Genomic DNA, 13,844 nt, shown 5'->3' with positions numbered 1-13,844 from the left:
GAAAAAAAGAAAAAAAGAAAAAAAAGAAAAAAAAGAAAAAAAAGAAAAAAAAGAAAAAAAAGAAAAAAAAGAAAAAAAAGAAAAAAAAGAAAAAAAGACCTGTGCATCCAAAATGTGGATCAGACACTTGGTGAGAAAAGTCTGTTAGCCTTCAAGTCACAAGAATTTTATCAAGAAGCCAGATTCTACAGCGAGTCAATCAGTCAGTTAGCATAAATACCACATTATATTTAGCATTTTTAGAACAACTGTTCCTATTTTTTCCCCTTTTTGAACCACAAATATTTTTGCATAAAATTAAGTTGAACTTTTTAATACACCCAAAATGCAACTCTATCAGCTGTGTTTCTTTTAAATTACAATTCTCTTATCCCATTCCCCTCTCAGTCCTCAAAGCACAATGTTAAGGTACCTTGCTGCTTTTTGCGTTTCTTCTGAGAGCCCTTCTTCTTTCACTAGCTCTTCAAAATTAACAATATCTTCCAGATCAGGAACAAACCTGAAAACTTACTGTTTGTTAGAATTATGTTCAATTGCCTTTATTCACTGAAGTATCTACTGTAATTTATAATTTTAATAAGATATCTTGTCTTCTGGGCTCCTGAACGACTTCCAAGTTATATTGTATCTGTCATCCCTTTCTTTTCCAGGCACTATTAAATCCAAACACACACTTCATTATATATGTTTCTGCTTTTCCTAGGCTACCATCTCCTCTCAAGCATTTGCTGCCCTTGATAATTCATTATCACTTGTAGAAAAACAACCATTTCCTTGTATGTAATGGTCACCAGATTTTAATGGCTCTGTCTGTTTATATAAACACAGATAGTCGAAGTGGAAAGAAGTATCAAATAAACATTAATTTTGTTTGCAAGTTCTTCAAGTACTAGTATTTGAAGTACTATTTTTCCTTAATGCACCTGGACTCTCTTAGAGTGATTAAGATCAGGAACTAGGATTAATGACTTACATACACATTCTATTAACTCCTTTTCAATGCGTCTCCATGTAATTCATTTGATTCTTGGTGTTTCACAACAATGATTTCACAGCTCCTCTGAACTCAGAAAATATTTCCGATACTACCAGTCAGATGAAGGCATAGAAATGGACCCTTGCTATTTTTATTCAAATTATACATTTATTTGGGGAGGAGTAGGGGAATGGACCTTTTCTAGGGAATATCAGCAAGAATGAGGAGCAAAGGAATGAGAAAGCACAAACAGAAAAATATTTGTAGAAGTACCTAATTGCACTACTACAGCAGTGAAGTCCACCAGATCTTATCATTCGCACATAACCCATAGCATTGCCTTGAAAAACAAGAAAAAAAAAAAAAAGTAATGCATTATTAAATACATACAACACTTCAAAACTCTTACAAGCTCTGAAATGTAAACTAAAGTTGCCATAACTTTTTTGACAAAGAAATTGTTCTGAAAACCAACACACAGAAAAGGGGGGGGGGGGGGGGAGCTGAATCCTAGTGTTAAAAGTCCATCTGGAGAAGTAAAACATGAACGTCTCATCTAGCAAGGCTGTGTTCACTTGCATGATAGTGCTAGGATGAAATTGTACAAACTCTTTCCAACTAGCACATTAAGCATCTGCAAATTCAGATTGATCCTACATGTTTACAGTAACAATGTAAAAAATATCACTGTAGTGTCATGCATAACTCTCATACACAAAGTAACTTCAGCTGGATATACAGCATTTTTTGAAATATCTGAATTTATGAATACTATTTATTTACTGGGAAACGTACTCAACCTGGACAGAAGTTTCTTCCATAAAATAAAAAAAAAAAGAGAATCTAAAGGTAAGACCTACGCAAGCTGTAGACACATTTTAGATTAAGACATGCAAAACCCACTCTGTATTATTAGATGAGAGTATTTATTTCACATGAGGTACAAGTGAAGTACCCTCCATATAACGGCTTTTAGCCTAAGCTAAAGTTCAGTTAGTAGACTATGAAGACTCTTCCAATAAACACTTACAATATTATCTTAGACAGGATTTCATACCGATTTGACTTATGAGTTGTCTGAACTGGTCAAGGTAACTTTGGCCATCCGGGGTCATTCCAAGTTTTCTGATGCCTCGGTTGAATTTATCTGCTCTTTCAAAGGGATACTAGAGAAATTATTTTAGAATAATTCATATGAATAACCACTTATCTTTAAATATATATTTAAATATACATTTCATGTCAATACAATTCTATTTGCAACGTATCTCTACCTCATATCTACAGCTTCATTCTAAGTACAGGCCTGCCTGTCTACGTTAGTTTGCAAGTGTCTTTTGACTAAGTCACTTGTGCAAGCTGCAAAGTGTGATAGAAGCATTATTTTTGTCTGAATAAGAAAGCATTCTTTATAGAAATAAGCACTTGACATACAAAGAAACTGCTAGCATATTTTACTCAAATACATCTCATTTTTGAGAAATCGATTTTCCATCATTGGAAATTAGACCCAAATGCTCAAATCTTGACATAGTAGAATAAACATACATGTTCACATCTATTTTGGATTCTGATTAATCTTACTATCYAAAACAGACAACTGCTTAGCATGATTTGGACCAGAAGTTTAGGACCTACACTGGACCACAGCTGAATCAAATCATCTTTTCCAGGTCACTGACAGAATGATTTTATCCAATCCCATTAACAAAGAAAATATTCAGAGCAGCCAGGATGAAACAAAGCCATTCTGAAAACGGGAATTTCTAACACTGCATTTTACTTAAAGGAAAAAAAAAAAAAAAAAGCTGTCACTGTCTGGAAATACACATTTAAATAAAAGGAAAGTTGTGACATTTTATGGTTTGGTACACCTTCAGCTTCACTTTCATGAAAGTGGCACGTATTTCAGCCAAGTTATTCAATCCTTCAAAATTTACTATACCTTGTGATCATTTTGATCCTTGACTTCCCTGAAGAATCTGATGTCTTTGATAAGTCTGGATTTGATATGCTCATCATACATGAACTGGCTAAAAATATAAAACTTTTTCCTCAAAAATTGGTAAGTGAAGTTCACCTAAAATAGAGTTAAAAGTCAAATTAAGAAAGCTGACAAAATAACATGCATCCCTAGCAACTCCTGTCTAGCAACTTCCTGAATAACTTGCATTTATGATAATGTAATTTAAAACCAGAAACTTTGCCACAGTTCATTTTGAATTTGTTATTCCTGCCCTTGATCTTTTTTTAACTTTGCTAGTTTAAAAAAWATATATAAAGAAAAATCTTCTCCTGAAAGGAAGAAACCTTCTCTTTCAGGAAGGGCAAAAAGGGACATGCCATAAGTTGGCCATTTCAGTTCTGTGACCTGCCCCACACTGTCTGAAATATCCTGTTACTGTCCCTTTGAAACAAAACATTTTGATTTAAAAGGGCAAACAAGCTCAACTTCCTCAGTCAAACTGTGGAGTCTGCATAACCTCCTGACACACCTTTTTACTTCCATAAAACTTTTTAGAAATACTCTCCTATAAGACAGAAGCCTATTTTCCCCCTACATATTAATTTTCATGTCTACCAGGACAACCTCAGTCAGAAGTAAATAAAGCAGCAAAGTCTACTTCAGGAAATAATGCAAAAAGCAGAACAACTTTTTCAATGACTGAAGTCACTGAAGTAACCACAACTAGCTATTCTAGTACCAAAAAGAAAAATCACTCTCAGAATAACAGTGCAAGGGCAGTTATTTCCCACAGTGTGAGGAGGCGTGAAAACCTTTTGTTTCTAATCATTTTCACTTTCAAAGAAATGACCTGAGAGTCAGCTCAACATTCACCAAGTTCCTTTCTTTTTTGTTGACGGGGGCCAGAAGAGTGGGACAAAGCAAGCAGCCAAGAGGTAGAAAAGATGAGTAGCAGATTTGAAAGCACCTGAAAGAACACTTAGTTGAACTTCAGCACTGTATCCAAATATGAGAACAACAATAAATTCCTGCTGTAATAAGCAAGCTACAGGAAGCACTCTTATTTACCATGCAGAGAGAAAAATGCCTTCTGCTGGTTAAGACCACCATCTGCATCACAGACAGCATTACAAGCACTCTAGTAATACTAAGCCTTTAAATAAATTATCATAGGTCAGCAGTTTTCATTTCACTAATACAGAAACTGATGTTTCTTAAGTGTAATTATTATGAGATCAACTTATATTAACATTGCATTTCTTCCCAAGATTTGCTTTGACAGCAGCAGAAATATCTGCATACCAAGTGTTAATAAGCAGCAACTTACAGCATGCTAGTTTATGCATGCAATTTAGAGTCAAAATGCTGTGCCACAAGTTTGATAAATATTACTTTCATAATTATTGAATTCAGAGTCCTAGCCAGGACATCTCTGTCTTTTATAGGTGTGTTTTTAGATCCCTTCACTAGCTTTTATGTAACAGCTAGTAGCAGCATAACTCCTAAGAGATTTTTCTGATATGGGCTGTATGATTCCTAAGAACTGGTTTGCTTCAGTAATACACAAATATCATTATCACATTATTAAAATTGCACAGTCAAACCATTTGGAAATGCAAGAGTTTGGAGGCTCTTTTGCACTATTAAAAGGTAGTATTAAAAAAAAAAAAACCCACGGTGCAGAATATACTCACTGTTGTGTTCATGATTCCTGTTCCATGAGTTCGAATCGAATTAGCAATATGTCGGATATTGATAGTGTTCAAGTGTTTGTTATTACTGGTTCTTTCAATGAATATCTGGAAGGGGGGGGGGGGGAAGTTATTTACCCAAAACTGACTCCATGGGATATCACCGGTCTATGTAGCCCATTCCCTATTTCTGAAAGTAGACAATAACTGTTGCTTAGGGAAAGAAAGATAAAATAGAGCATGCATATGATGAACTCTACCCTGTGTGACCCTCCAGTTTCTGGTGATTTAATGTTCCAAAGCAGATATCGCACCCAAATTCTCATGTTTGAGCCCATCCTTTATTGGTCTAATTTCTTTTGGCCCCACTATATACCATGGCAATGAGTTCCACCCCTGAATTATATGCTTTGAGAAAAGGTATCTCCTTTTCTTTCAGCTGCTCAATTTCATAGAGGGCCCCTCACTCTCAATTATTATTCATGTTCTCCAAATCATTCATGGCGTCACCTCCCTTATAACCCATCCTCAGATATCCTTTTTTCAAGTTGAAAAATAGTAATAAATGTATAATATGTCCTTATGTAGCAGCCAATCATCCTTGCTACCTTCTCCTAGTTTCAATGTAACATATGAAATGGGGTGATCCTACAATATGCAAAATATGTTCACAGAATATTTTCAAAGAATTATCTACAGTGTCCCCCAAAATGTTTTTCCAGAGCAGCAATAGCTACTGTACAACTCGTCACTATGCATATTCAGCTGGGGTCACAGTCTTACATGTATACTACTTTGCACTGCTCGAAGCCTTCAAACCAGAGCCAAACCCAGAAGTACAGAATATACTTTACCTGATTATTCAGATTGTAGAGGTAGCGAGATACAAAAACATGAATATTTCTCATGATTTCCAAAACATCCAGACCCTGAAACAACATTATCTATTGAGAAATTTTATCATAGCAGTTCTCGATAACTACTGAGATGCATAACCACTAAGATGGGTAAACACCATTTCTATAGTTACTTGAAAACATTCCGGGAATCAACATTCTCCCTCTTCAACATCAAAAAAAAAAAAAAAAAAAAACACCTCTTCACAACTTCTGTTCAATGTTTATAAGATGTCACTTAGAAGAACAAGAAAAAAAGCAGCTAAGCTCACATATTTAAATTTACACTTCTGCCTTTTTTTTTCTTTTTTTAAAACATCCCCTAAAAGTAAGGGATTCTCAAGTCTATTTGTCAAGCAAAAAACAAACAAAAATCTGAAAAAAAAAAAGGCTGTTCTCAGAGTCAGAGATTTCTGTGACATAAATATATAGCTATTTTTTGATACTGTTTTCCTCATTCTGCTTAGAACACTGAAGTTGTGTATTTGCAATACAAGTTTGACAGTTCTTTTGTTCAATAACCTGTTGAAGGAGTCCCTCTAGTATCACTGGGCATAGAGATGATGTTATTTAATCTAAACACTCTACTTCTAATTGCGTCAAGGATTGCATCAGGATTTTTCTGTGTTTTTGTTTTCTTTGTTTATTTTAAGGTAAAGCTCATACCAGGATGAATGTTATGAAACCAGTATTGTGAAAAGACTTAATTCTCTACAATATAATCTGATGTCCAAACATTGCCAACAGAAAGCCAAAGCCAGAAAAACTATAACGAACTGCACTTTGTTCAATAAGAAGTAGCGAGTTTTAGTTTTCTCTCTCTTCCAACTTGGAAAAGAACAACCACTGTGAACATAAAAGGAAGTTGTATATCTACAAGCTTGCTAATGCAAATGAAAAAAGCTAACTGTATAAGATGTTCAAGATACTAAAACTCTTGAGGGAAAATCTCCAATACATAAATTGTACTTCTTTTGCACCCACCCTGTAACAGCAAATACTTTGACCATTAACTTGGTGAAGCAATAACTTTATTCTATATGTAACCAGGGTTAGGAGTTTCTAGGAGGCTCTAGGTCACTCTCCTATTAAACTAAATAAAGGCTTCTTGAAGTCATGGATGCCCAGCCTGTGAAACATTGCCTCTCTTGGTCACTGCTAGGCAGAACCTGCTGAGAAGCAAGCAATAAAGCAGGGAAAGTATTAAATGGGATGTTAAAAACAAATGAGACCTCAGAAGCGCAATATGAATTAACTGATACTGGTTCTAAGTATTTCCAAAGAAAGATAAGGCCCTTGTCTCTGAAGTCAACCAGAAATTAGATGCTGCTTTTTCCAAATAATTCTCCAAGTTTCATTTTAATGTTTGAGCAGCTATCTAGTATGACAATGCAATGGCACAAATTATATTCATATCCTGTGGATACTGTACCTGTTCCAAAGTCTGGCTGGGAAGATGTGCTTCAGTCATACTTAAACCATATCGTTGAGTTGCTAGGTTTCTCATTTCACTATAGGTAGCCCAGTCATGAAGAGCTACAGTTGTTAAGTTGTAGAAGGTCTTGTCCAAATAGTGAGTCACATAAGCTGAAAACACATGAAAGGATGAATTAAAACAGCCCTATGTATTTAGTAAGTGTGGAAAGAAGTAAAAAGATATACTAAAAACAAACTGTAATGGAGATAAAATAATAGTATCAAGAAAATGTATTACAACCCACCTTTTATGTCAATGAAGCGATTGAAAAAACGTATTGGGTTCAGAAAGAAGAAGTGAGCTAGATCCTTCATACCAACTCTGAAGGGATTTCTGTCATCAAGTTTTAGGTGCGTATGAACTGACAGGCGCAGGTCCTTTTCTATCTCTTTACATAATTTGTCCAGCAGGTGCTATTTAGAGAAGTTTGAAAAATAAAAAAAAATCATTGTCGGTGTCCACTTACAATGTTCTGTTAACAGAACTAACATCTCTGCACTGTATGAAAGCACTGTTTAAAAGACTGATTAAACTAGTGAAGAGAGCTTTGCCTCAGCAGGGATACACAAGTCAAAGTGAAATAACGCTTGTGAACCAGAAGGGTATTAATTCCTGTGATTCTGTACTAGCACACAATGGCAAGAAAAAGTTATACAGCTCAGAAAATGTTACACTATAGCCATCTAACTCCATTCTGTACTTGAATAAAACTTCTACATAGGACTTTAACACAATTCAAATTTAAGTCTTCTCACTTTCATCTTAAGGAGAACCAGGCTTATGGCTATTTATCTAGAGAAAACCCTCCAAATATACATATTGAAAATATTTCACTGACGAAGTACTTTACAGAGGCTCATTATGATCTTTTAACTAGAACTGGACAAGTTCAGGAACTGCTCAAGGCAATAAAAAATGCTTAGCACTCAACAGACAATGCCTGTCCAAATCCTTCCTCACACACATAAAGGCAATGTTTTTAGAACATTTTATGGCTGAATATGTCTCCTATAATGATTTGTCATGAAAACACTGTTTTCTGTCTATATTTGAACACACATTCTCTTCTCTTAACACACATAAACCCCCCAAATACAGATTCAGCAATCTATGGACATCAGCAAAATTCAAATCATATTCTGCAAAGCAAAGCACAGATGGAAATGACATTATGGTAACAGCAAAGTAGAAGGAAGCCCTTCTTCTCTCCCCAACCCCTTGCGCCTATTTACACTCAACAGTTTGAGAACTCTTCCTTATCCCTGTGCTTGTTAGGTACGCACTCCTTATAAACCCTGATTTTCATAGATGGAGCAGGTTTCCAACAAGACCACAGAAAAGCCTTGCAATAAGTGATTTGGCCTCACTTTCTGCAGAATATGCAATATTTGTTTTTGAACCTGTCAGAAAAAAAAAATTGTTCAGAAGTTGAGACCTAGGACTCAGAGCAAAAATGTGAATTCAGTTTTCCTGTCAAGTATCCTTTGTAATTCTACGCAATAGCTCTCTAAAGAGGCCACCTACATTTACGTAGTCTCCACTAGTAAAAGCCCTACATATATACTACCAACAAAAGTATGTTTTTTCTGCAGTCATACAAACAGAAGCTAATCTGACCAAAAGCACTATACAGAGTTATTGCCAGCTTATTTAATATAATTCAGAGTGCAATATTTTCATACTCCTAACCAACATGGATACCATTAATAACATCTTAAATATCCAAGATAACCAGTGAACATTTTCTCATTTATTTAAATACTTCACACCAACCTCAAAAGGTCTTTACACTATTTTTATAGATGATATCAAGTTCAATACCACAGATGTGGGCCTAAAAGACATTCCAAATATACTGTTGCCTTTAATTCCCATTCACAATAACTTACCTCATTGAGCACTTCCACGATTTCTTTGTCATAGCATTCCAGAAGTACCTCATAGGATTCCAAGTGTCTTGCATGCATCATAGCAGGTACACAGTCCCGTAGTGCACTAAACATATACTAAAAACAACTATTATGCTTAACCAACAGACTGACAGACATGTCAACAGCATCTCAAACAGCGTTCAAAGCTAACTTAAACAAATCAAAACCTCTCGTCTTCCCACCTTTATTAAAAATGGGCTTCATAAGTTCAACTAAAGTTCCCTTAACACATTAATTTGAGGTATTCAGTTGCCACTGATCCACCAGTTGAAAGGTCATAATTGTTAGCAATTTCACCTTACACAATTCCCACTGGCAGTATTTTAATACCGTGATTAACTATGGCACACACAATACTGGACCAAATAATTGATTCTATCAGGATAAGCATGCCAAAGTGTGATTCGTTTCTGCAGCAAACACCTGTTGCTTCAAAGGTGGGGGGAAGAGGGGAAAGCAGAAAAAAACAGGACAACTATCCCACACAGCATTACTGAACTTGGCAGTAAGTGCTTTAAAAATACCCAAACCACACTGTGGAATGAAAAGCTTATGTTAAAGTTCAGCTATAGGTGTCCATTTCAAATTAGAATGAACAAATAAAGGAGGAACAAGGAGTGAGACAGAGAGAGAGAGAGAGAGACAGACAGACAGACAGACAGACACACAGAGAGTTAACAATAGCAACCTGAGAGTTTTAGAGAAATTTGAAAGTTATACTTTTGTTAGACTTAAAACAAAAATTGCAATTATATCCTCCAGATTGCCCAAATTTGTGCTTCAGTAGTTACTCTTGCCTGGGCATGTTCTTTTCGACTGACAGTTTTTCTTGAAGAGTTTCAGTCTAAGCTCTTTCCTCCTTCTCCCATCCCTCCCATTACAGTGGCTTGTTAAACTAAGTTACTGTTACTTACATGCAGTCTAGCAGAATCAACTGCATTTTCATACACGTCATCTAAATAGATGGGAAAGACTGCTCGATGCCAGTATAAGAAACAACAGTCACACTGTGCTCGAACTCTAGAATACAAGATTACTAATTAGACACAGAATCAAAGGAAGTCATTCTTTGAACATAATGATATGCATTTTAGTGAGTTTAAACTAAAGACAAGTGCTTTCCGAGTTTAAGTTTTACATGGTTACCCTAGTGTTCCAGATGCATTGTCCTTCAACAGAAACTTAAGTTCCACTAGCCTATTTATAAACAAACAGTACACCTGCTTTAGAAACAATGTTTACTCAGCCTCTGAAAGAATTGAACCTTACACTACAGCAATATCCTAAATAATTCTCTTGATCTCAGCAATAATATTGATCTAACATAACTTCAGTAGCCTAGGAGTCACGCATATATTCTAACTTTCTATCACAAACAGGGAAACGGGCATCTCCTGATCACAACTTATGTGCAGCACTCATCCCAGAAGGGGCTGAGTCCTCTGCTGAAGGTGTTTGTCTCTCTCCATGGAGTATGCCAGGATCCCAGGCATTCACCTGGCTTTCAGATGGCTGGTGTTATACAAATTGAGTGCCACTTAAAACTACAGCAATGGTAAAATTTGGTGTCACATATGCACTAACAGCCTCATCTCCCAAATTGACTGGTATTATCTCATAACTAATCTTAACAGAAACAATACAATGCCACAAGTAGCTGTAGCAAATTCAAGTTTTAAGAACTGACCACTTAACTTTGCTTCATGGCCACAGTAACAGTAGCTTTATAAGCTACTAGGTTCTATATACATAAATGCACTTACAGTAATATTTATGAATAAGTGTGACGATAACACAGAGGCAATTATCAAGTTTGGGTACAAAGGAAGATTTTAGTTTAACATAGAGCCTAGTCATCTACATGTCCCAGGAAGTGATAGAATTTAAAAACAATAAGAAAAGTACATTATTTAAATGCTAGCAGTTAAGTAAAATGTGACTTGCATTTCCTGACCAAAGATTAGTGAGCTACAGGCTTAGTTTTAGAATTCTTTGTTTCTTTTTCTGTCCATCCCTGGTCTACAATATGTGCAAATATCACCACCAGCATGCAGCTGCAAGATTTTTCAACTTGTGTCATCAAGATCCAGCTCCCCCAATTACACTACGCTGCCTCCTATACATCACATGCTACTGCTTACCGCTCTACAAGTTCACTGATCAAGTCTAGCTTTTTCAGAACTAACTGAAGGGGAAGAAGTTCTTCATCTTTAAAAGTTTTCTGCGCAAAAGAAAAAAAGGACAAGATATTCAATAAGATGTTACATGTAAACAAGTGAAGGTCTGGAACAGTCCTGACGGCACTTACCATCTGTGTTCCCACACTCAATGCAAGGGAAACTATTAGTCGCCTCTGTTTTGTACTCGGTCCATTGAGGGTGTTCTCAGCCAACACCAAAGCAGACAGAACATCCAGGCGTTGCTCGCTGTACTTTTTATCAGAAATGACTCTTTTCTTGATGATAGAAAGACACAGAAGTTCAGAGAAAACTCATCTAAGCCAAAAAGCATATTTCTTCCTTTCAAAACTTATGGACTTGTCACAACATAGAGTATTTCTGCAAACAAATTAGGTTTTGTGAACAGAGCTAACTGAATCTAGATTCACCTCCTCCATCAATTCAGTGGTATTATTTATATATAAACTTGGAATATGTGCAATTCAGCATCAACATAGATCAGGTCATAGCATATAAAAATGTGCAAACTACATGCGACTACATGACAATTTTTATTCTACAGTACGTGCAACTTTTTTTTAAAAAACAGTAGCTCCCTGTTGTTGGTTAAAAAAATCCAGTTTATGGAGGAATAGCTAGAAGATTTACAAACATGGTAAGAAAGACAACTTGCAATTTCCTATGAATTCTAGTTTACAGGAAAGATTAAATGCAAAAACATTTACATGAACAAACATGGGGGACTAGGTCCTCTGGCTAAGAGGTTCATCTCAAAGATGTATTTGCAAATAGCACCATAGTTCAGAACAGGCACAGCATCACAAAAGAGTTAACTGAAAGAAAACCTTCTTCAATTTTAAGAAAGTATGCTGAACATGAAAATCCTACTCGTAAATGATAAAGCTGTATTAGATATATGCCTTAGAGCTTACATCACTTAGAAATGTGATTAGCAAAGGACAAAGCACAGCAAATAACATTAGTACTAACGAACTCTTCTATTTACTAGCCCTGCCTCTTACTCATTTTCAAATGTCAAGATCTGTTCACAGAATATTCTCCTTCATTTTTCTCCCCTTGATATCCATTTGATATACAAGTCTCAGCATATTTCTATCCATTTAAAAGCACTACTTACAGGAGGATTAATTACTAGAACTTGGGTTACATACCTTGGCTACAGAAATAGAGTGAAGAGCCTGATACTGCAGATGTTGAGTGATGTGTGTCACAGAATCTGCCACAACCATACTTCTTCGGTAAAACATGTGTTCTATTGCCTAAAGGGAATGACAAAACACAATAGATCATGCAGTAACTGAAATCATAGCCTTTAGAATTTCTTTCAATGCTTGCTGACTCATCCACACTGCAAATATAGATTCTATCTCCACTTTGTAATGTACCACTAGTTGCAGTTACAATTAACCCTCAACACCTGAAAAAAGTCTAATTACTCAGGAGCATTAAAAAAAGTTAAGAGTATATTGTAAGTTTTTTTTTTAATTAATAATTCAACTCTGTTCTGCATAACTTTAGAAAGCCACCATCAAAAAAGAATATTTTCACTTTTTTTTTTTTTTTTTKGGGGGGGGGGGGAAGAGAATGAATAGGAAATAAGAACTAAAGGAAGCTGGTTAGAAAAATCAGTTCTGGTCTCCCAAACCCTATTCTTCTCTAACCAAATCCAGTCTTGAAGTAGAAGCCATGTAAAAACATTTCCCCACTCAGTTTTTGTATCATGTGGTATTTGACTAAAGTTCTCTGTAAAGGCCTAAATGAAATAAACTGTTTGGTCCAGTAACTGACCTTGAGAAGTTCCACAAGTCTGCATAGAGCTTTCACCGAGGTTTTGGTCATAGGTTTTTGCATTGACATGTAGAGATTCATTGTGGTCTTAATGATGGTGCTAAGACTATATGCATAAAGAAAACCCTAAAAATAAAATGGGGGGGAAGGGAGGGAGGAAGAGAATAAATGAATATTTTCACAATATGTCAATCAAATAAGTCCTCTGTTTTTTTTCCATATAGGATAGACAACTAACTTTTGCCTCTTCACACTAGAGCCCCCACCACTCTTCCACCTAATAAGCAAGCCTGGGATCTCCTATGAAGTTGAAGGAGACCCTTCTTTTAGGCAGAGATTATGAGCTTGCCTAAGATTCTCTAAATCACTTGATCATTAGCCTTTCCTAGAGCTATACAAATTCATCATAAGTCAATGAATTAATCACATAGCCTCAAAGGACGAATCACTTCAGACCTACTGTAAACCAAGGGGAAGAAAAAAAAGAAATGCAGCTTATCACAAGCTAAAGTTTACAGATTCCATGGAATCTGTAAGCCAACATTATTTACACAGTTCTACACTTCCTAAACAGAACTGTTGATCCCACAACAAAAGAAATGGAATAGTGTCTACAGGAACGTTTTTCAAAGTCTAAGCTTTTAAAATCATGTATTGACTACATACAGCAAAATAAAAATATCATCCAAGTTACTTTAAAGGAGGTAGCTACAATTAAAAAATGAAAAAAATAGCAAGTGGTCTATGAAACTGAATTTCTTACAGACAAGATTTACACAAGTCCATTGCAAATAATTCAAATGTAAAAAAACAGATCCTAGTCCACCTATGTCCTTAGATACTTAAGATCCAGGATCATATTTTTATCACACGCCTATTTTCATCAGAACTCTGTCAAGACGACATATCAAAACAAGC

At 35.7% G+C, this 13,844-nt stretch overlaps 1 protein-coding gene across 5 annotated transcripts in view; it reads right to left on the bottom strand.

Moving 5' to 3' along the window:
* Window positions 1-13,844, bottom strand: part of WASHC4 (WASH complex subunit 4) — a 51,428-nt gene that overhangs the window by 18,094 nt on the left and 19,490 nt on the right. For 3 of the 5 annotated variants that reach the window (XM_026056792.1, XM_026056791.1, XM_026056795.1), the window contains 14 exons: window positions 12,927-13,052; window positions 12,290-12,397; window positions 11,246-11,392; window positions 11,079-11,158; window positions 9,852-9,957; window positions 8,896-9,012; window positions 7,251-7,419; window positions 6,962-7,116; window positions 5,488-5,562; window positions 4,637-4,741; window positions 2,922-3,056; window positions 2,034-2,142; window positions 1,250-1,316; window positions 413-499 (listed from right to left, as the gene is read on the bottom strand). In XM_026056792.1, the coding sequence (XP_025912577.1) occupies window positions 413-499; window positions 1,250-1,316; window positions 2,034-2,142; window positions 2,922-3,056; window positions 4,637-4,741; window positions 5,488-5,562; window positions 6,962-7,116; window positions 7,251-7,419; window positions 8,896-9,012; window positions 9,852-9,957; window positions 11,079-11,158; window positions 11,246-11,392; window positions 12,290-12,397; window positions 12,927-13,052 (1,586 nt within the window). Of the gene's footprint in view, window positions 1-412; window positions 511-1,249; window positions 1,317-2,033; window positions 2,143-2,921; window positions 3,057-4,636; window positions 4,742-5,487; window positions 5,563-6,961; window positions 7,117-7,250; window positions 7,420-8,895; window positions 9,013-9,851; window positions 9,958-11,078; window positions 11,159-11,245; window positions 11,393-12,289; window positions 12,398-12,926; window positions 13,053-13,844 lie in introns of all 5 variants that reach the window. The other 2 variants (XM_026056796.1, XM_026056793.1) reach the window with 2 other exon arrangements.

The sequence above is a fragment of the Apteryx rowi genome, unplaced genomic scaffold (assembly GCF_003343035.1).
Source record: "Apteryx rowi isolate R43461 unplaced genomic scaffold, aptRow1 scaffold_133, whole genome shotgun sequence".
Taxonomy (NCBI): Eukaryota; Metazoa; Chordata; class Aves; order Apterygiformes; family Apterygidae; genus Apteryx; species Apteryx rowi.
The sequence above is the reverse complement of the archived record's forward strand: the minus strand, read 5'-3'. Positions and strand labels throughout refer to the sequence as shown.